Source organism: Sphaeramia orbicularis, chromosome 16 (genome assembly GCF_902148855.1).
Source record: "Sphaeramia orbicularis chromosome 16, fSphaOr1.1, whole genome shotgun sequence".
Lineage (NCBI taxonomy): Eukaryota > Metazoa > Chordata > Actinopteri > Kurtiformes > Apogonidae > Sphaeramia > Sphaeramia orbicularis.
This window is the reverse complement of record NC_043972.1, coordinates 22,829,111-22,852,987: the sequence shown is the minus strand read 5'-3', so window position 1 is coordinate 22,852,987 and position 23,877 is coordinate 22,829,111. Positions and strand designations below refer to the sequence as shown.

Here is a 23,877-nt window from a genome sequence, read left to right as displayed (position 1 = left end):
AATAGAAAAATGCATATTGATTATATTAATAATGATGATCATTTTATCCCCTGGTCCTGGTGGCTCTGTTGGTCTGTAGACTTTAATATGACCCAGATCTGAGTCATCAGACTTTCTGTGATGAGGACTTTGACTAGAAACAACATAATCCAAATGTTGTGTCTGTTAATGTACTGAAGTAAACACAGACCACACTCACACAGGACTGTGTGTCTCTTTTGGTCTCATTTGCTGATAACTAATGCGTATTTGTTCCTGTTTATCTGGTGTGAGGGTGGAACTGCCTCACATCATTAAACCACTTTGGTTCTGTTTACAGTCCGCTAGTTCTACTAGGTCGGAACATTCAGCATCTCTGAGAGCTTTGTATTTGACAGTGTCATTGAATTTATTAAAATATTTATTGAACTCAAGTCCTCTGACAACATGAGTTGTTTTATTGAGTTTCAGGTTCTTTGACCCTTCAGTCAGGGCTACATCTGTACGAGTAACACAGTGACAAAGACTGCAGTCCTATCAGCCTTTGCACATACTCTTCTAAGTGGGACTGTGGGTTGGAGAGAAACTTTTTTTTTACTCTTCTGTCTCTGGTACTTATGGTGAATTGACAGTAAAGCTGACTAACTCTGACTAAATGTAATTCTGATCATTGCAATATGGCATCAGGGCATTTCTACATATTTTAAGGACTGATTTTAAAAACAGGTTATATCTACATTTATACTAAAGTGTTCTGCTCCTTATCTAATCTTTATCCAATACAAATGCTTGGATCTGTAATTCACCTACGAAAAATTAACATCTTCAAACCTGTGACATTTACACCTGTAAACCTAAGCAATATAAACCTGTGCAATTTACATGTATAAGCCTCTGCAGTTACACCTGTTTATCTATGAAATTTTGCCTGTAATTCTACGCAAAATTATGCCTGTAAACCTATGCAGTGTACACCTGTAAATTTATGTAACTTAGTCTGCAAACCTGCAAATGTCAAAGCTGTAAACCTACACAAGTTAGACCAGTAAATATAGGCGATCTATGCACTTAACACAGTGGTTTCCAACCTTTTTTGGCTCATGACCCCATTTTAACATCACAAATTTCTGGCAACCCCAGACATTCAAAACTAAGATGTTTTTTTGTTAAAAATAATTTGTTTTTGATCACGTAATAATTTGTTATACTATGTTGCAAATAAACATTAATTTTAGACCACATTTAGGCTATATAATATAATGTATGTAATGCACCTTTTTGATGTCTGCTTCTCAGTTTGTCTTGGAGATGTCTTAACTGGGCCAGGCAGGCGAAGAAACCTTTCTATTCTCTGTTCAATACAGTTTTCTGACTGCGACTGTGTCCGGGAAGGTTGATGTGTAGTATCACAGGCAGTCACATGATCGGGCCAGTCAAGATATACCCTCTCAGATATTATATCCTGCATTTTATTTGAATTTGATTTTTATGAGGAAAAGTGTGTGGTGTTTTAATTATAATGAAATATATATTGAATCATTAAAACTATTTTTTTAATTAATTTTTTTTTAATCAATCACTAGAAATTCCAGGCGACCCCAAGGTTGAAAAACACTTAGTTAACACATGCAAATCTACACAATTAACACCCAATTTAAAGCTAAGCATTTAACACCTAGAAACCTTTGCACTCTGTATTTAAACCGACACAATTAACTAAGAGGATGGAACATGAATTGATTTGTCACAGTCTGAATAAAATATGTTGTAACTTTAAAGTTGGAGGACATCCAGAGACCTGATTCAAGTCATTGAATTAAAGATGTCTATTTATTTTGTAATTTATCTGACTTCTGCATTTATGACAAAAGGTCTGAAGATGCTCCTAGGATGTTCATAACTGACTGTTGAAGGTTAGGACATGATTTCTAAATGCTGTCAGTGGTTTTGCTTGTTTTGGGAGAGTTGTGCAGGTTTGAAGGTGTAATGTTTTGCTTTTAAATGGAATTATGCATTTTAAAACATTTCCCTGTGGTCTACATAAACTGTAAATGCTGTGCTTGGGTCTGAATTCTTCATTAATTAAACTCCACAGGTCCATCTTCAACCCTATTTCTTAGTAATGCTTTGAGTGCTGGCCCTTTAAAATGCTCGTGAGCCACTTCACCCCCCCCCCCCCCAACCCCCCAGGAAGTGTTTGTCAGGAGTCTTGACCTTACGTGTGCAAATGTTTTGATGTAACTAATTATAGACACAACAAATTAAGAAGGAATTAAAACAGGTTGTAGAAATCCACTCAGTTTTTGCCAAAATGAAAATAAAGATGGCTTTGGAGCACCTGGAAGGTTCAAATTCAAACTTTTTGAAGTATTAGGGTCCCCAAATACACAAATAAATGTACCAAAGACTAATAAAAGTGGGTTTAGCAAAATATGACACCATTAAAATTTTGTAAACCTATCTAAAATCACATCTTGTAATCCAGATATTTACTGTTTTTGCAGCAGAGCATTAATGTGTCTTTCTGTTGTCAGGGTCCTCAGACTGTCTGGACGTCCTGCTGAAGTGCCTCTGAGCCAGAAGCTGAATCTGCTCCAGGTAACACTCCGATCAGCTGTGAGGCCTCAGCTGCCCCGGTCGTAAATGTCTGACAGTTGTTTGTATCATTTAACACAGCATCTCTTATCATGAGCCATAAAAGCCACTGCCGTTTGGTTTGTGGTGTGTTTTACTGCTTCTTCTGGAATTTATCTGCTCACCTCTGTCTCCAAACACATTCCCTTTGGTTATAAATGATCAGACAGTCGGTTCAGCGGCTTCATGAGCTGCCGACTTCCTCCACAATCCTCTCAGGAAATCCATGATGAGGTATTTCCGGCCTCAAATGGAGCTTGGACTTCACCGCTGCATACAGAACCTTTCAGCGTTTCACCTTTTTCTTGACCATTGTTTGTTGTTGTCAACTTCTAATCTTTTCCTTAGATTTTCCTTTTTTGTCTTTTCTTTAATCTTTTCTTTGTCCCATAGAACATACATCTTCCTGCTTTTCTTATCACGAAAGCTCAGCGAAAGATCTGGTTCCGTCTCCGTGACTGAAATGTGGTCTCACTTTGTCTCCTTATAGGGGATTTTTCTTCATTTTCTCTTCACCATTTTGTCCTCTGTTGTCTTGTTGATGTCTTTGCATGTGAAACTTTTAGTTTAATTTCTGATTCCCAGTTCTTGGAAGTGTTGGCTCAGTTTGAGTCTCTTTGTGTCAGAATTAAAGACAGACACTGCAAACAGATGATATTTAACATTTAACCAAGATACAGTATGAGAAAATTTAGACTAAATGTTAATATTCTATAATCTTTTTTATGACAGAAAACAGGAGAATCCTCTGTATGATGTGACTGTGTTCAGGACACTTTTATAGATTTATCCTCAACAATAATAAACACAGAACAAACAGTACATGCTTGTATCTTCACCAGTTTTCTCATTTTAGTTGGTTGTGTTTCTTTTCACCAACATTTTTGTCAGTTTTTCCATTGAAAAGTCTTTGGGTTCATCTTAAAAGGATTCTGGGACTTTAAACAAATATCTGTCTGAATGTTTTCATTACAGTTTCTTCAGTGAATGTAAACAGATAAAACACTTTCATAGGATTTTATAACCACCATCATCATTTTCCTTCTTTTTCTCTTTTCATTGCCTTTTCTTCACTTATTTCTGATTTTGGTTAATTTTCAATCTTTAATGTAATTTATTGCGATTCATTCTGCTTTAGAGACATTGATCATCATCATTAGGTGTCTCCAGTTCTGTCCTTCTGCTGCTTTTAGTCTGTTCTGCTTTTTTTGTTTTTTAAACACTCAGACTATTTAGTTGTATTTAACTTTGGCTGTGTATCACTGAGATGCTTTCTTACTTCACATCATCTTCATTTTAGCATAAAATTCATCATAGGAGAGACGCACTTTCTTCTTCTGCTTCATGTGCATAGAAGTCTTTGTTTTCAGTGACGGCTCATTATCTGATTTAACCGAAACCATAGACATTTCCGCTGTAAAACTGCAGCTCTGGCCTGGTTTCTTTCTCCTGCTTCAGGAGATGAACATCATTTCATTTGTTTATTCCTCCAAATAAGCAAACTTAAATGTAGATGGTCATGTCATCCTGCTCAGCTTTTTCTCCCCATTGAAATACCTGAATTTATTATCACTAGTAGTTCTACACTTTTTCTCCCAGTTAACTTCAGACTTTTTGTTGATCAGTCAAGGCAGTAGAAACAGACATGGAATCACAAAAAACAGCAATGATAATGTTATGATGTGACTGAAGGCAAAATTTAGAAAAAAAAATCATTTATTCATAGCTGTTGGTGGCACTGTATTGGTTAGCACCTGGGTTTCCTCCATCAAAAACAGATGTAGATTAATTCTCCTGAGGATCTGGAGTTGGTCTCTGAGCGTCTTCAATGGCTAATCACTGCTTGTAATGTGCTGCGTGCTAATGCAAATCGCCAATGCTAATGCTAGGCGCTGGGTGGAACAGGATGCAGAGAAAATGCAGAAACCAAATTCCCCTATGAGGATATTTAAGTGAGATAACCTTAACCTCAACCTTACGAGTCTTTTCTCATTTCCACATCATCACATTTTAACATCTGGTCACGAACCTCTGCGTCAAAGTCGATGTTAGTCCTTGAATGCCGGAAACTGGCGCTGTGGACTAGGTGACGTTCAGTATCAGAAACCTGAGGAAGGTGGTTGTGGTGAACATAATGTTTGTGACGTCCTCACAGGAGACCAAGGTCCATGTGTGCTTTCTCTCTTTGTCTTATTTTAGCCCCTCCCTCGACTATTTCCTAACCCTACCCTCGTTGTTTTTTACGCCTAAACTAAACCAAGCTGTAGAGACAATGCAACATGACCGGATTCACTGAGCTCATGAAGAGTTGGGAGCAAAAATGTGTTGGTTATAAACTAAATCCCAAACTCCTAAAGCGTATTAAAGTGTCTACTAGTAGTGAAACAGACCATAGTAAATCCATGATCCCATGTTGAAGTAATGTCAGGTTAAGGCCCTGGTTTGCTTCAAGAAGAACAAGTTAATAATGATCTGATGTGGTGTAATTCAGTATTTGTGGATTCTTTTTCTGCTGAAATCTTTCTGTAAATAAGTGACTGATTTATTTTAGCTCTTTCCCATAAAGTCCTGACATGACTTTCCTGCAGGATTTCAGACTGAAGCCGTGTCATTTCCTTTCAGCTCAGATCCAAACACTCTATAAGTTGAAGTGTTTAGATTATACTCAGCGCAAACATCTGCCTTTCAAACAATCAGCCCCAGTAAATCACAGGGGACTGAAACTCCACAGCACAGTGTGTGGTAAAGTGAAGGCCTTGTCCAAGGTCTGCAGTCTCAGATCCTGAACCGAAGCCCAGGACCATGAGTGAGACCCTGAGCCCAACTGACAGCAGAGGCTTTACAGCTGAGCGTCTCTTTATCTAAACACAGTCAGACTCCACACATGTCACTGTTTGGAACAAGGGTCAACTTTCAGCTTATTAGAGATTCTGAGACTTAGGGAGGACCTGGAACCATCAGGTATCTGGTCACATGATCAGAGTCACACCTGAGATAAACCCTCAACTGAAGTTAGTTTGACTTGGGGGAGTTGATCTGAGCACATGTTATCAAGAAATCATTGTTGCATTCATGTACTTATGATATGACATGTGTTATGAAGTACTCCAGATGGATAGAACTGTGTGTTTACTACTCTAAATTGACAGTGAGCAGCAGATTTTTGGGGAATTTTAGTTCAGATTAAGATTGAATATCTTTATGGAACTTATTATTTCTAGTCCATTACTTTTCCCTCATATCTACTGAGCGAAAATGTTTAATACTTTTTGAACACTAATTCTATCAGTACATTTATATAATTACGGTAAAATACAATTTCTCAGCTTTTTAGTAGTATCAGACTGACCCATGACCCATTTGTATATTTGGAGGCTCTGAAGTGAACAGGGAAACACCATTATTTTCTGCAACATTGATTCACAAGTAAAACCCATGTAGTTTGACAAATGACAGTGATTGTAGACGCTTCACTTATTTGGCTTTCTGTGTAGTTTTCTGTGTTTATACAATGATGTTCTACATGAATCTCTAAACAATCAGTACATTAAATATAAGAAAGTACTTGATTTTTACTGATTAATGCCAAATGCAGAGAATAATAATATAATAAATAATGATAAATCAATTAGAAAATGTTAAATGTAGACAAAACCTCCTTTGAAAGGTGCCACAATTATTTATTTATTTATTTTTTTAAATTTTACCTTTATTTAACCTGGTAAGTAAATTTAGATTAACCAATTAACCTACTAGTTAAACTAGTAAAAATACTAGTAAAAAATAGTTATAGGTCTTTAAGGGTAAAAAAAAAAAAAAATACAATGGTGAATGTCCCACAAACTAAAAAAAAAATATAGACTACTTTTTGTCATGTAAAGCATTGTACACCAACAATACAATAAACTTCACATTATGTAATGTGTTGTGAAATGTTTGCATCAGCTTTTGGCGGCATCTCATATGCACCTCTTACAATATGTCACGGTATAATCATGACATGAAGTAAAAGTCATAGAACTAAAAGACACATCTGTACTTTTGCAGAAGTATATGGACAGATACAGGGTTGTCATTTGTTTTGTTTGGATAGGATTACATATGTCCAAAAGTATATGGACACAACCTCTTATTTTGTAGAATAGAGATCATGCTTTGCTGTTAATCAGTGTCTCCTGTTTTTTTATCCCAAGTCGTTAACATTAGTTAATACATAGTTTACTAAGTGTCAAACGCTGTTGGAATAGGTTGTAGAGTCTGTTTGAATCTTGACTGCAGATCTGGAGTTTTAATTATAGTTGTGCCCTTTTGCCTCATTATCAGAGTTACTCATTACTGCCATTACAGAACAGATGTTTCCAACATGTTCATACCATGGAGGTCGGGGTAATGTGGATCTGATCCAGGGTCAGTCCTGATGAAGCCGTCCTAAGCCTCCAGGGCAGCTCAGCATCATGGAGGGTCTGAAGCAGCTGTTAATAGACTGTTTGAAAGGTTTTCTGTCATTAAGAAGGTTTGTGAAGACGTTGTGTTGAGCACTGGCATGAGACAGGACCCAGCTGTGTAGGTAATCTACATAAAGCAACAGTCTGAGACCTTAAACCGGGTTCAATCTGTCAGTTCAGATAAAACCTAAACAATCTTTTATCACACACAGCTTTACTGTATGAATATCTGATTTCCATTTAGTTGCACTTTAATGAAAGGCAGTGTCTGGCTTTTGTCTAAACTCTGCGAAACGCAAAGATCATTCCAATAAAAACAACAAATACCGCAACGAAATGAGCATTTATTTATAACTGAAGCTACGCATGACTATTTAACTTTCACAGAGCTCATATTGTGAATCTCCTGATACTCACAGACTTTAATTACTTAATTTCTATCAGATTTCATCTAGACTGAAACACAGCTGAATGTGCTTTGATCAGGTAGTTCCAACCATTCATCCAAATATGGTCACTTCTGATTCTGAAACATCAACATGGTGGCGGTCAAATGATAAACTACAGGCTTCAAAACGAGAATTCAGAAATCAATGTGTGGCATCATGGTTCCCCTGTTGACAAATTTTATGAAATATTTAGACTTCTGATGGGATAAAAAAATCTCATAACTTTGCATAAGCATCAGAAGTTTCAAAAACCTCTAGATTTTATTGGTCTGTGGGATGGATGTCACCTCCTTCAAAGCTTCGGTACTTCAGCCCCTGCCATAGTGTTTTGCCTACAAGAACCAAGTGTGGTAGAAACATATGTCAGGTCCAGATGCCCCAAAATCCCCACCCCAAGAAGAAGTCCATCATTTCGGTCTGAATATGCAATTTGTCCCCGTTTCTGCCATTTCCACCACTCATACTGTTGACATAGGGAGTAATATTTCACTACTCTGTACCCCATCCAAAATAGGCCAGACCTGAAGATATCTTTGCGTGCAGCAGTAATTTGCTGTAGTGTCCATATTTCTGCTGGACTAAACAGTGTGTGGACTTTTGCCACCGCTGTCTGAACATTGTAAGTGCAGATGATCATTAGCTGCAGACCTCCCTGTCTGGATCTATCCTGCTCAGAAGCAGCATCTGGCCTTGAGCCGGGCTGTGGAGAACCATCTGCTGTGTAATCTCATCAGAGTCTCAGAAAAAGGCTTTCGACTGCGATCGGACCTGCGCATTCTAAACAAAGAGGCCCCTCGTTCTATACCCTCCAACCAACATTTCATCCATACAGCTGAACCGGAAATAGCTGCACACACTCTGATTACATCAACACATAAATATAGTTGGACCGAATCGCGGAGGTCCGTGTAAGTAGATGTGGATGAGTAAACGATGCAGGCCCTCCTTCAAACAGACTGTCAGGGCTGTGATTACCTTCACATGCTTCACATTAACATGAACCCCATTTCCTTGAATTTCAGGGCCTCAGCCATTTGGCAGGTGATTAAACACAGACTTTACCAGCATTCAGGAGGCGGAGTCACACATATGTGTATGTACAAAAATGCATAAATGCACACATGGAACCAAACCCAGTTAAACAGCTTCATATAAACAAAGAGCTGGTTCTCATCACTTTAACTGTTCTGTTTTCACACTCTGAGGATTTTTACTGTGGTTTCATATAAAAACACAAAGAAAACACTAGGTGAATCCAGTGGTGAACATCACAAAAGTAACATAATGAAAGTGACCAAACAGATTCAAAGAGACATAAAAGTTTCCAAATTATGAAAATGACTTAGAATAAAGCTTAAGATGCACTGCAGCAAAAATGACTGTAACAAAATGAAATCAAAGTAAGACTTAAATAATGTAAAAAAGACGCAACAATGTGAAGACAAAATAAGGGATGCTCGGGGGCAAAAATGATGAACAAGGGGCAACAAGATGAAAACTATATATATATATATATATATATATATATATATATATATATATATATGTAAAAAGTTCAACAAGACAAAGATGAAAAAAGAGAAAGTAAAAGATATAAGACTAAAACAAAAGATGCAACAAGATACAAATTATATAAAAGATGCAATAAGATAAAACAAAGAAAAGATTCAACAGAATGGAAATGATGTAAATTTGCAGATTAAACCATCTTTCAGTAAAATGTCTTCATATAAGCAGAGTCTACAGGTCTGGTTTTCTGTCTCATTTAGAAAGGCTGTTTTCCTCATAAAATACCCATAAAATAATCTCATCCACCTTGAAAAACTATCACAGCGGAGGGTTTGAATCCAGACACCAACCTGACACTTATGTGTTTTCACATGTCGAAGCCGCGGCTGCTTTTATTTCCACTGAGCAGCTGCAGGGTGACGTCTTCATACTCAGATGGTAGTACATGTGGAATGCTGAACCTAATTATTCTTTGAAAATATAGGCTATAATGAGCTGGTAGAAAACGGACACAGAGCAGGATGAAGGTGAGGACAGAGAACCTCCAGGAGTCTGTGCAGGGTTTAGCCTAAGTCATGTATATAAATACAGGAAAAGACAGAATCAATCTCTTACATAATAGCAAACAGCCAGTGCTATTTACTGCTGAGGAGTTTGGGAAGTTTTATTAAATTCTTTATTTATTCTGGGCCAGCGTTGCCAAATGGCAACGTTTTACCAGTTGTTCCTCAGCCAGATGTTGAATCAGTTACAACAGAGAAAGCAGAACAAAGCAAAAGCCACAAGGTGTAAAAAAAGTGAAATCAGCACAGAAGTAAGATGGTCCAATCGCTGATAAAAGACAAAATCGACTTTTAATGTAAGTACATTAGAGCTAATTTAATGGGGTTTTATGTAGTATTGATAGTACAAACTCTCAGCAGCAGGAGGAAGTCATGTACCAGAACACACTTAGAACCAAAACCAACAACGAATCAATGCCATGCATCCACAGACTGTATCACTCAATGAAAAAAGAATAAAGCTCATTGTTTCCACATATCTGTATTATGATGATATTAAGTTATCTTCTTCAAACTAAAATTCACAGATACTTATTTTGACAATAATTCAAAATAGCAATTTTTTATAATCGTCATTTGCTGCATCAGCTGATAGTTTACATTATAGCTCTGTTAGCTTAGCTCTGTTTTTAGACAGAAAACAGCCACAGTAAAACCACAGATCACCTCTGTTTTCTGTGTGGTGTGTGTTGTCAGTTGTTGAACTAAAGATCTGTTTGAAATCATCCAAACAAGGTCAGAACTGTCAGTTTAGTCCAAACTGTGGATCAAAAAACTTAGCAAAGATAATAACATCACATAATAACTTTATACCTTCATAAACCTCATAATCAAACCCACCCATGTAGAGGAAACGCTGCCATTTCAGCATCAAACTCCATCATTTTCTTTTAGAGCTGTGTCCAGTTGTGTAAACAGTGCTTCAGCTTTTATCACATCATTTCTTTCTTTGACTGTAAAAGTTGTTTCTTAGTGGTTCTCATAATATCTGGTCACTTTCTGATGCATTGGTCTAAGGTTCTGTGGTGTTAGTTTTCCTCATCATGAGAGATTTGTTCTTGTTACACTGTAGTAAAGGGTTAGTGGATGACTTTTATGTTCGATGTGTAATGTCCATAGGTATCCAGTGAGGTGGTCTTTGAAGCTTCACACCCCATCATTCATCTCAGCTCCAATAAACAGCCACTAAACACAGATCTTTAACTCATGATTAAAAGCCAGACTCAGCGGAACCTGCTCAGACTTTCATACACAGAGACCCAGAGGATGACAGGATATTCCCTTATCCACAGTAAAGACCTGTGTGGAAGTATCAGCATTTATTATGTTTTTCTCTGGTTATTTGTTTGAGTTTTTCCTTTAATTTGACACTGTCTGTCTGTACCAAACTGAGTCCTGACTGATCCCAGAGATTCTGAACCATCTGTGGCTCTGATTCTACTTAAATCCAGATGTTTGTCACACCAGACATCCCAGACTCTGAAATGGTGAAATGTAAAGGTTAGCAGCTCCTCTTTATCCTCCCAGTGATTAACTGAGCCGTAATAAAATGACACCATGTAAACAGAGAGATTTAAGGTGGTGGTGAGAGTCCAGAGGTGGGAAAGCATCATGAGACTTCACATGACATTTAGATGCTGTGATGTGGTCAGACAATGTCGACAGGAAATGGCACAGTTTGGTTCTAAGCAGAGCCAGATGCAGCCGATCTGACCGGATTCAGGATCCAGGCTCTTGGAGGCAGAGATGGTCTGGATTCATTCGGCTGCCAGAGCCGCAGGGTTCCCTGGAACTCCAGAGGAAACCAGAGAGGAAGAAAAAGAAAGAAGGCTTGACAACTGGATCAGCGTTTTCTGTCTGTATTAAAAAAATCTGCATGAGGAGGGAGGAGTTGGCCCTTTGATCATACTGCATCTTTCTGTTCATTTGTTCTGTGTATGTGATCATGGATCCATTCCCACTGCTTTATGGCAAGTCTGTTTGGCTGAAGGTGAAGGGAGAAAACCTCATACTTCCCCAAGAATGGCAAGTGAATACAGTATACAAACCCTTCAAGAGCGGCTGTGGCTCAGAAGGTAGAGGGGGTTGTCCAGTAACCGGAGGGTTGGTGGTTTGACACCACTCACACTGGTGTTTGAATGTTTGGTGGTGGGTGGGGCCGTTTGGTGCTTTGCTTGGGATTCTTATCAAATGTTGTACAAATGAGTTGTGTCTCTTTAGTGTCAAAAGTACAAACAGTAAACATAGGGCAAAAATCACATTTTCAAACCAAAATGGTGGACTTCCTGTTGGGTTTAGACGAGGGGTGTCAGACTTGTTTTAGTTCAGGGGACACATATCACCCAATATGATCTCAAGCAGATTGGAACAGTAAAATGGCATAATAACCTATAAATAACCATTTTTTCTTGTTTGTTTACAGCATAATATTGTTAAAATTACACTTATTTTTATTAAGAAATTCCAGGTTGTTCGTGGTGATTATTCACATTTTTTGTGAAAGAATAGTTTGTAAATGTTGACATTTTCATGATGTGTTTTTTTTTTTTTTTTACACTAAAAGAGAAAATATTATCATTTATAGGTTGTAATGCTATTATTTTACTGGTCCAATCCACTTAAGATGAAATTGTTCTGTATCTGGTTCCTGAACTAAAGTAAGTTTGACACCCTTGACTGACAATATCTTCAGTGTAAGTTTTGCACCTCAAAAACTCATCCCATGGGGCTGGATTGGACCCTGTAGTGGGCCAGTTCTGACCTGTGGGCCACAGGTTTGATTGGCTTAAGGCATTACTTGTCAACCTTTTTTGAATGAATGCCCCTTCACGTCATCATGAGCCCCCCCCCAAAAAAAAGGGATGGGTGGATGAATGGGGGTGCAAGGGGGTCTGAGGGGGCATATATAGGTAGCATAGGTAATGCTCGCCCTCACCTCATCCCCCCCCCCCCCCCCCCCCCATACACACACACACACACACACCCCTACACCCCTCCCTTAAATAAATTGCGATCAGGGGCGGGAAGTGAACTGTAATACCACAACATACCTTAATGCGGAGAACTTGGGGTGGGGTAGGGGGGGCACAGAAATTCACCATTGACTTAACATGCTGCTTGATATTGATATTTTTGTGCACCTGAACCTGATACATGTGTCCACCAAATCTCAATTGTCTGTTCTCTGTTATCTATTCAATGAAAAATCACACTTCGGCCATTTTTATAGCAAATATCTCCAGATGAAACTGGCCCAGTTTCAAATCTCTTGGATAAAGTCCATATGAGATGTTTGTTACAACACCTGGAAATGGAAAAAATTTGGATATATTGAAACAAAAATGGTGGGTTGTACCCATTGGGTTCAGGTTATGGATCCAAGAGGCATTTAGTGCATCTGGGCCTGATACATGTGTTCATCTTGGTCAAACCTTTTTTTAAAGGGTGTTATAGTGTATTCTCTGCTGAATTAAAGTTAATCTCATCGCCACAGGAGCATATTTCAACAAAGTTTCACAATTTATAATATTATATTATTACATCTTTAGATAAAACTGAACAAATCTGATGTTTCAGTCTTAATGGTGTTTAGTGTGTCTGCAGTGACCACAGTGCTTCACACTGAGAGCGGTGAATAGTGTGGATATTGTTGTGTTTGAGAATGTCGATTCTCAGTTGATGTTCCCACTTGTGCCCACTCAGTGCCAGAGTTTTCGTGTCCACAGCTGCTGTCCGGATGAGTCTGACTGTTTCTCTCATCTGAAAAAAAGATCTCAGTTAGCGTTTAATCCCTCAGATACGGAACTGTGGACAGTTTGGACAATGAAAGGCCCTGAAGCCAAACAGTCATACATCTGGCTGGACAGTGCATGTGTGCTCTTGGAAATTACATTGAGTATTTTCATAAAATTTAATGGAAACTGTGCCAACTCATGCAGTCACATGGATGATATTAGTTCAAATTGATCAGATCAGATCAGATTAAACTGAACTGTTTGCAAGGATGATAAATACAGAGACATGATCTGACCAGTGGTTATAGCTGCTGGAAAGAGTCAGAGATTAATCTGGATCCACTGTGCAACAAGTGTGATGTGAAAACTACAAAATATTTTTACAGAAAATATACTCCTGATGGAAGGTGCAAATATCTGGTTTGTTTTGGATTCTGGATATCAAACACTTATTTTAACTGGTCTGAGTCTTCGAGTCAGTTTATTCATCTGGTAGTTATATTGTCTAGCATGAAAAAACATGACATGTATGATTACTTTTTAACAGAACATGGAGTGGTGGAAAAAATATTTAGACGCTGCATTCTTTTGGGATATATTGCATTAAAAATCACTCATAAGTCATTGAACTTGTGTTCCATTCTCCAAATCCACATGCTCCCTCCTGCACGTCCTCTGTTCCATCGACATCAAAATCAAAACCGGATGTTTCAGCAAGATAATGAAATGCATCCAGGGCATGACATGTTGAAACTGGCAAGAATTGAGTTTTGTTTGTTTGTGTTTTAATTTGTCTGTCTGATGCACCCACACCTTGAAACACAAAAAAGATTTTTCTGCAAATATTGCACGATAATATTTGAGATTATTACCCCACCCCCTGAAGGGGAGACTAGGGGTATTGTTTTTGGTTCGGTTGGTTTCTTTGTTTGTTTTTGTTTCTTTGTTAACACTCTAGCAGCCAAACTGTTGGTTGAATTCATACCAAATTGGGTTTATAGATTGCCAGTGACCCATAATAGATGTGATTATATTTTGGTAAAAGTAGGTCGAATTTCACATTTTTTATGAATTTTTAAACTTTTTCCCACAACTGTATTAGTGGTGATTAGGGATGTGTTTACAAATGTATAATCATTTGAGCAAGTAAACATCATTTAACCTCATAGAATGTACTGTAACCCTGTGATGAACTGGCGACATATCTAGCATGTACCCCAAGAACCTCCTGAGGACTAAGTATTTTGAAAAATGAATGAATGAATGAATGAATGGATGGATGGATGAAATCTACTTAAAGCCCAATTGCATCTTACTAGGCTTCATTTGAAGGAATATTTTCTCATTTCTATTTTTAGCATGTGAACAAACACAATCTAATTGGCATCATGATGGTGTGGTGGTGTAGTGGTTAGCACTTCAGTCTCCACAGCTTCCATAGGTAGAAGGTTCTGTGTGCAGTCTGGGTTTCCCACACCATCAAAAATGGATATACACAGGTTAATTCTCCTGTCAGAGCCCTTGATCACGGTGCCAATGAAGACCTGGAGTTGGTCCCCAAATGCCTTCAGTGGCAGCTCACTGCTCCTAATGTGTGCTATCTGCTAATGCTAATGGGTAAAATGGGTAATGGATGGGTAAGCTGTAAAGATAGAATTACCCTTTGGGGATAATAAAGCGTCTTTACCTTAACGGCAGAGTTTTAGCCCTGTTAGAGGAAACCCCTTTTTCACCCTTATTGACCATGCTGAATAAAAAGTACATTAATGTTACTGCTTTAGTCAGTTCTTCATGTAAAAATCTGTAATAATGCACCAAGTTCGATGGTTCGTGGTATGATTTACAGCATTATTTCACCGAGAATGTCTGACAGCCAAGATAAGCTGGTATAAATATGAAATATCCCAAACTGAATTGATACTGAATCCTGTCAGTGTAACTTTTGTAATACAGTTCCTCTGCAGTGATTTATGAACATACTATAACAGAGTAGATTAAGAGCTTTACAAATGATTTATTCCATTTTATTCCTTGTGCTGAATTTACGTCTTATCAAACTGGGAGGAGACGGTTCATGGCACAGACCAACGATGCATCATTCCAGTAATTCGAATGCAGAAGATGCCTGTTTTACAGCTTTTAACCACCATCAGATTTCATCATCTACATGTCAGGGATAGAGATTAAATGAGCAGTTTCATAAAAATGAGCAAAAATTTCAGAAAAGGTGAAGCTGATAAATTATGTGAACATGTGATGGGAATGAATGTAGAGTCTTTATTCACATTCATGTTTAAAATATTTTCAGTTTTTACATCATCTTTATCTTGCTGCATCTTTTCAGTTATTCATTCATTCTCTGAACCCGCTTTATCCTGACTGGGGTCACAGGGGTCGCTGGAGCCTATCCCAGCTACATATGGATGAAGGGAGGGTACACCTTGGACGTGTCGCCAGTTCATCACAGGCTGACATATAGAGACAAACAACCAATCACTCTCACATTCACACCTATGGGCAATTTAGTGCATGTCTTTGGATGGGGGGAGGAAGCCGGAGTACCCGGAGAGAACCCACGCAGACATGGGGAGAGCATGTAAACCCCACACCCACCCCCATTGACTGGTGTTGGAATCAAACCCAGGACCTTCTTGCTGTGAGGCATGAGTGCTATCTACTGCACCACCATGTCGTGCCTCTTTTCAGCCATGATTTGCCTATTGTGTTCTCAACTTGTTGTATCTTTTTCATCTTGTCTTTTACATCAATTTGGTCTTGTATGTTTCATATAGTTTTCATTTCATTGCCTCTTTCACATTGTTTTTGTCTTTTACCAAATTTTTTACATACTACTATTCATTTATTTACATATTACAAACTATTGCTTAGTGCTAGTTATGTTGGTTTTGCTTTGATGATTCATGATGATGATTAAGTACTTTTGACTTTAGTCTTGGTTTTTCTTTGTTGTGTTACATCTCTCTCTCTGAATAACTGCTGTGAATAGTTTTTCTCCATATGCAGGGTGCTGTTGCATGCATTTCCTTTGAATTCAGTCTAGAGTAAAGATCTTCCATGGTGTGTGGATTCCCTTGTTTGTTAATCACTTTGTTGTGCATCTTAAGCCTCTAGTTCCAGAGAAGTGAAGTTTGGCTGCAGAGTCATGTTTGGCATGTGAAATCTCCCTTCCATGTTTTTATGGACCGACCCCCCTCCTTTGAACAGATGGGAAACAGATCCATTCTCTGGACTCACACTGTTTTTTTTTTTTTTATGTTCTGTAGGATCCGAGAAACCTGAGAGTCATCGATCATGGAGGGGAGGCGGGGTCTGGTCCTCGGCCTCATTGCCATAGCAGCCTGTTTCTATGGCAACACCGCTCAGAGAACAGGTGGGTATGATTATATTATATTATACAGCATGACTTCAGTTCCTGAATACCGACATGTAAAGAATCACAGGGAGGACGAGGAGGAGGAGGAAGAGGGAGCCACCCTATTTAACATTACATCAACACACCTAGTACACTCACACTGTAACACACAGCACATGTGGTAAGAGTTTTGTAAGTGGTTTTATTACTCGAACTAAGCCTCAGCAGAATGTGTTTGCTGCTGCAGATGATCAGTTCATGTGAGCACAGAATGTAAAAGTTCATGCAAACAAAGTGCTGCATGAAACATGTTCATTTAAAAAAGCTCAGATATATTTAGTTTCAAACAACTGATCTGGAACAGTAAGAAGCAGAGCATAGTGATTTTAGTGCAGACAATATGAACACAACATATTAAATGATCTGTCGACTGTGTTTAATTCAAGAAGGTTGTGGGTTCGACTCTGTCAAAAGTTTTTGTGTTGAGTCTGTCTATCTGTTCTCTCCATGCCATGTGGGTTTTCCCTGCCATTAAAAACATATACGTATAGGCTAATTCTCCTGCTGATAAAAATCTTGAGTTGGTCCTTGAGAGCCTTCAATGGCATGTTGCTGCTCCTAACGTGAGCTACATGCTAATGTTAATTGCTAATACTAATGTGAGGTGCTGTGTGTGTGTGAGACTGAATATCCCTACGGCGATAATAAAGCGAGTTAACTTTTTAACCTTTATGTTGTAAATATGTGCTTGTCTCCCTTAGACTGGGTGATACAGCCATAAATCCTCTCCTGATAAGCATTTTCAAATTCGTTGATACACAGTCAAATGTCTATCTTTTTTAAGTTTCAAGGCTGTTTTTAAGTCCTAAGTAACAGTTGAAGAAACCAGACCAGACCTCTCCTGATGTTACATTTGTGCCAAATAAGGATTGAAACCACCTGATCACAATATTTCTCACAGTTTGTAGCTCAAGACATTGAATCGCCTGTGACTAGTTGTGTTTTTGGATTCTTAATGTTGGACAGATCATTAAATATCTTGCCATCATTCTGTCTGCAAAGAAATACAAGTCAAAGAGGATTCAGAAATCTGGTTTTGTTATATACTGTACATAAAACTCTAAACTGTGTTATTATAAATGATTTTTATGCAGCAAAGAATGGAGTCTGTGCAATAACCTGAAGAATGGCTATGGTTATCATGACTCATGTTTCCACCTTCAAACTCTCTGAAGAAAATGAGCACAAGAAAAGCCACAGCTTTCTGTTTCTGCACTTCCTCACGCTTAAGTAAACTCTGCTTTAAAGCCTTTACTTGACCTGGGTGCCGCTGTAGCAACCATAGAGGAGAAGCCCCACCCCTTCCGCTGTGCCACATGGGGCCATATTAATCAGAACAAATATGACTGAAGGTCAGTGGCAACAAACTTTGCATCCCATTCAATATGCTCCATCAGTTACACAGATGTATGTCTTTTAAGAATTTGACAAGGCATGACTGTTGCAGTTTGTAGTAAACATAGTAAACGAACATCTGTTTTAGTGTGAAACAGCTCATTGGGCTCATCTCTCATGACACAAATCAGCTCCCATTAACTTGACACATTTCACATCATTATTCAAGAAAGAGGTGATAAAGTATTATGAGGTGAAAACCTCAACAAGTCTGGTCATTGGAAGCTGCAGATGTCTTCAGTGAGTATGAACAGACTGTGGAGAGAGTGACATTTTCACAGCCTGCATCTTCAATGGTTTTTGACAAACTGCAACTTTCTTAACTTTATCCTTGAAGTAGACAGACATCATACGTGTAAATGATGAAGTAAGTCCAAAAATTACTTGTCAATCGCTATTGACTAATAGTTTTTCTCTAAAATAATTTCTCATTGACCACACCTGGAAGGGACGGGACTTGGCCTCTCAAAAGATCAACATCCATCCACCTGTTCTTTCTTAAGTGTTTGAAAAGCTGTCGCACATCAATCATGTCATCACCTGCCAGGGCTGTTTCTAGCTTTGTGGGGGCCCTAAGCAAGATACTGTTTGGGGGCCCCTAGTTTGTCAAACTACGATGAAGAGTTTCCTAATCCTTTAGACGGTCTACTAAGATGCCACAATCTATTACACTTCATGAGCAAAATTGGCCATAGTTAGAATTAAACATCTTAAGTTGAGCCACTCAGGCAAGTTAAACTGATTTAAAAAAACTATAATACAAGGAAAACAACAATCCTCTATATGTCAATAAATCAAACACATTTTGAGTGTTTATAAAAAATGTTTACTTTAAATAAGAAGATACAACAACCACTGAGATAACTTCTTTTTGATGCCATTATGGTGTTTGTTTTGTTTAATACTCTAGCTTATGGGAATGGTAGGTAGCAGAGGTGATTTCTCATAGACTGCAAGGGAAGCTCAGTTTCCCCTAAAATTACAAAAATTAAATGGTCAAATATGTACGGTTGTGTTGACATTTCATTGACTACAAATGTGTTAGAACACATTCATCTCAGACGAGTTTGTTCAGAATCAGCTTTATCACAAATCAATGGACTCGATGTTGTTCACTTCTCATGCATTCCCATTGCGCTGTTTTCTCATACGATCTATGGTCAGTGCATTTGCCCGTAGATGCTCAGCGTCCATGCACTTCAATGGGACTTCATGAAACAGTTTTTTCATTGCCTCAAAACTGGATGGTAATTGGATAAATGCCACAATGTTGTCCTGCCCCCGGACACTCAGCGTCTCCGGGGTGAATGGAGCTGTGGGTGGACCTTGGCTGGGCTGGATGCTGGGCTTCCACGTGCTGATTGGAGGATCAGTCGAAGGGCTGAATCCTGTTTGATTGACAGCTATTTTGAGATCTACTCCTTCACTTGACAGAGTTCAGTTTAATACCGTTGCGCATTCTGCTTGTGAAATCGAGAGAGAAACCACTACGAAATTACTTGTTCCTTTCTTGCACTGTAAATAAAACACACTCATTGTACTTCTTTGTTTCAATTTAACATAATTTCAACATTTTCTTGTTTCAGTTACATAATTTAATCATTTCTTGTTCAAGTTTAATATTGTTTTGTAGATAGTTAAATCAGTCATACTGTTGGCTAGGTCAGAGTGAACTAGCTATCAAGTCCCTGGAAAAGACGCCTACTTGGTATGATAAGGTCACTGACCATTTTCTTGAAAAGGAACAGAGGGCCGAATTTATGTTTAAATAACTTGACAATTTTTTTTTTAATGTAAGCCGACAATGAGCTTCCCCTCTCTGAAAGACGAGCAGCTGCCACTGGTAGGTGGATAGCTGTCACTCATTCCCATCATGCTTGTCGTCACTAAGTGTGTGACAGTGTGGTCCAACAAATATGACCTAATAATGCCACAAAAACACCAGCCACAGCTTAATATTGCAGTTTATTTTATTTATATCCTACGTTTATTTTTTAAGGATATAAGGGATGTAATAAACACATGAGATGGCTACATATAAAGACAGGACATTTTAATTGTCCAGGAATGATCTGTTTGAAAGGTTTCATCAGCCACATTTCTACTTTCTGAAGTGAACAAGCACGAGCAAACCACAGCTTTCTGTTTCTGCTGTTATTTCCTCACGCTACTGCATCACAGAAACAATCTGATGGTGAAGTGTTTAGTTCGGATCACCACCTGCTGTCATGCTGCTCACTGCTTCTCTGCCTTTGCCCAAATGGCCACACTTGCAGTTTCTTTGCAAATCATGCTGATATATTTGGATTCTTTGCAAATCACGCTGAGATGCTTGCGGCTGCTCCACAAAGGCCTGCTGGATCCAAGTTAAAGGTGGTTTGTTTCTCGACCTCTGACCTGACGCCTTCCCTTCAGTGTGCACTCAAGAGGCCGTCGCTGACATCGTCTTCATGGTTGACGGCTCCTGGAGCATCGGCTCTGACAACTTCGAGAAGATCCGTCGGTTTCTGTCCACACTGGTCAACAGCTTTGACGTGGGTCCAGATCATGTCCGCATTGGTCTGGTCCAGTACAGCACAATACCACGCACTGAGTTCTTGCTCAACACCTTCGAGAACAAGAAGGACATCCTGAGCTACATCCGCACACTGCCCTACATGGGGGGAGGCACCCAGACCGGACAGGGGCTGGACTTCATGCTGAAGGAGCACTTTGTGGAGGCTGCTGGGAGCCGGGCTGATCAGAACGTCCCACAGATCGCAGTGGTGATCACAGATGGCCGATCGCAAGACAATGTTGAGTCTCACGCCCAGGAACTGAAGAAGAAGGGTATCGTCCTGTATGCAATTGGCATCAAAGACGCCGATGACGAGCAGTTGAAGGAGATCGCCAGTGAGCCACATAGTCAGCATGTCTACAGCGTGTCAGACTTCGCGGCTCTGCAGGGGATTTCGCAAAAGATCGTTCAGACGCTGTGCACAACTGTAGAAGAAGCCAAACGACAACTGCTGCAGTTATCAAAAGGTAAAAAGAGTCACAGGAGGAGGAGATTCAGGCACCTAACTTCCACTTCTCTGATTACTGACTCAGCTGTAAATCAAAACCTGCTGGTCTGAGATTAAAAGAAAGGTTAAAAATTTTACATTTGACAAGTTCCTAAATGATAAATTTTGACACTGAAAACACATTCTACATCTCTGAAATTATATATATACATTGACTTCTAGAAACATATAACCATTGAGCTGAACATCAAACCCTAAGCAAGAGCTATAACATCAATCAGATTGGTTCATTATCTGTTCATACAATTCAAACTATTGTCAGCAGTTATGACAAAAAATGTATATATTTCAATAGACTCAAGGATGAACTGGTCAAACAAGGTCAAAAACTGCAGCCTAAGTGAATACAGAGACTATGACTTAAGGACACAACTTCTTATAGAGATGAACTGTGGATAAATATCTAAAAATCCAGATAGGAGTGACTTTTGAGTTGTTGTTTTTCCCTCAAAGTCAGTATAGATGAGAGGCTGGAAATAATCCATCAGCCATGATACCAATTAATGGGTTTATCTCTTGTCAGTGGACCCGTTATTGTGTTCTTATAGGTTGTTCTGGGACAAACGCTTAAAAAAATCTGTTTCTTAATACACAACATTATGTAGACTTAAATGCAATGCCTGTCCTTTGAGACTGGAAGAACATTGTCATAGATCAATAAATGTTGGAGGATTCTTTTGTGTTTTCAATGCAGGAATTAAGGATGATCATAGTTCTCTGATGTTTAAGCTTTTTAAGGACCTCATCTTTTTTCCTGTTTACTTTCTCAGCAGAAGAGGAACACTGAGTGCAAAGTGACTGGTCCAAACCAAAGCTCTATCAATTTAAAATAGTCATTTAAATGTTTGGGGATTTACTACTTTTTTTTTTGTTTGTTTTTTTGAATGAATTTTTGAATAAATGTGTTTTTTAATTACTTTAGTTTTTCCATTTGATATCCCTGGATTTCTTTATCCAAATAGTTTTGATGATCAGTCTTTGTATGTGACACTATAGTCAATCCAACAAAACTGACCTGAAAAGTAGCAAAACTGAAGCTGTGTAGAAACATATCTGTGCAGATGTTGACTGTATTTTCTTCTGTTCAGAATGTGCCAAAGCTACCACTGCCGACATCGTCTTCCTGATCGATGGCTCCACCAGCATCGGCATCACCAACTTCCAGGAGATCCGTAATTTTCTTAAAAGTGTCATCTCAGGCCTGGACATAGGTCCTGACAAAGTTCGGGTCGGTGTGGCTCAATACAGTGACGACCCTCATCAGGAGTTCTTACTGAAGGATCACATGGACAAGAGGTCTCTGCTGGATGAGGTGGATAGGTTTCCCTACAGGGCAGGAGGAACACAGACCGGGAAGGCCATGGACTTCATCCTGAAGCGGTACTTCACCACAGAGGCCGGCAGCCGGGCCGATCAGCGGGTTCCTCAGATTGCGGTGATCATCACAGACGGAGACTCCACAGATGATGTGGTAGCTCCATCCCAGGCCCTGAGGCAGCAAGGGATCATCATATTCGGCATTGGGGTGGGCCAGGCCAACCTGGCAGAGCTGCAGTCCATCGCCAGCCGACCTCCAGAGCGCTTCCTCTTAACTATAGACAGCTACCAGGCTCTCCAGAGGCTGACGGAGGGTCTACTGCAGACTGTCTGCATCTCCGTGGAGGACCAGAGGCTCGGTAAGAAAACTGACAAATACTACAGAACAGTTTTGAGTGTTGTACTTGTGTATTTATTTCTTTGTTTTTCCCTTTACTCCCTATACTTTAACACAAATATCTTTATGTTTTATATCTTCAAACAGGCAGGTGAATTATACATTAGTTTCATTTTGCATTATTATAACATGTCCAGGCTAAGATAAGACCAGACACATTATGGGAGTTTTCAAATGTTATACAAATCATGGTATGATGTTACCAAACTATAACACCAATTTATGGTCATTAAACTCTTGATGGGTGTGCAGTAGGTAGCATAAGATTCCAGTGTGCATTTAGACAAAGTCAAGACTTTACGAAACATTTTATGCCTAAAATTAATGCTCGAAAGATTTTTTTTTTTTTTTACAATGACAGTGTTAACTAATAAATCAATATAATTCAATCAAAACTTATAATTTAGGGAAATTCTACTTTTATGGTCTTTACCAATAAGAAATAAAATCCAGGTAGAAAACCAAAACCTTCAATTGTGTTGAGACCAGCTGTAGTTCTATACTAATACTAATACTCTACTACTAATATACAAGTGCTGCTTTTAGCTTGTGGCAGTTCCATCCCTCAGGAACACAAACCTGAGAAAACAATTAGCCGAGATTGAGGTTCTTTTTTTTTCTATGCATTCCTTCTGGATAATATTTCAGATGAATGCGGAGCAGTAATAGTACTGTAGTGATTAATGTAATGTTTGAGATCAATTGAGAGGCGGCGCCATCACAGATATCTCACAAATCCAACATTAAGACCAGGAGTTATTTCAGAAAATTTTGGCAAATCCTCTGCATGTTATGTAAAATTACTGGAAGGGGTCAAAGTATTCAGCATAGATGAGTGTTTGGCAGCAGAGAGGTCTGCAGGATCATTTAGACGTTTGAAGAAAAACTAGCTCTAACTTAAGTCATTCCTTGAAGAAACTACAACATGCAAAAATGTGTGGCATGAACATTTTTCTT

General features: G+C 38.8%; 1 protein-coding gene across 2 annotated transcripts in view; it reads left to right on the top strand.

The window, feature by feature from the left end:
• The window catches only part of col6a4a (collagen, type VI, alpha 4a), a 98,853-nt gene that overhangs the window by 21,455 nt on the left and 53,521 nt on the right, over positions 1-23,877 (top strand). For both annotated transcript variants that reach the window (XM_030158057.1, XM_030158056.1), the window contains exons 2-5: positions 2,514-2,577; positions 16,598-16,704; positions 20,557-21,165; positions 22,295-22,882. In XM_030158057.1, the coding sequence (XP_030013917.1) occupies positions 16,626-16,704; positions 20,557-21,165; positions 22,295-22,882 (1,276 nt within the window). In that variant the 5' untranslated portion in view covers positions 2,514-2,577; positions 16,598-16,625. The remainder of the gene's footprint in view (positions 1-2,513; positions 2,578-16,597; positions 16,705-20,556; positions 21,166-22,294; positions 22,883-23,877) is intronic.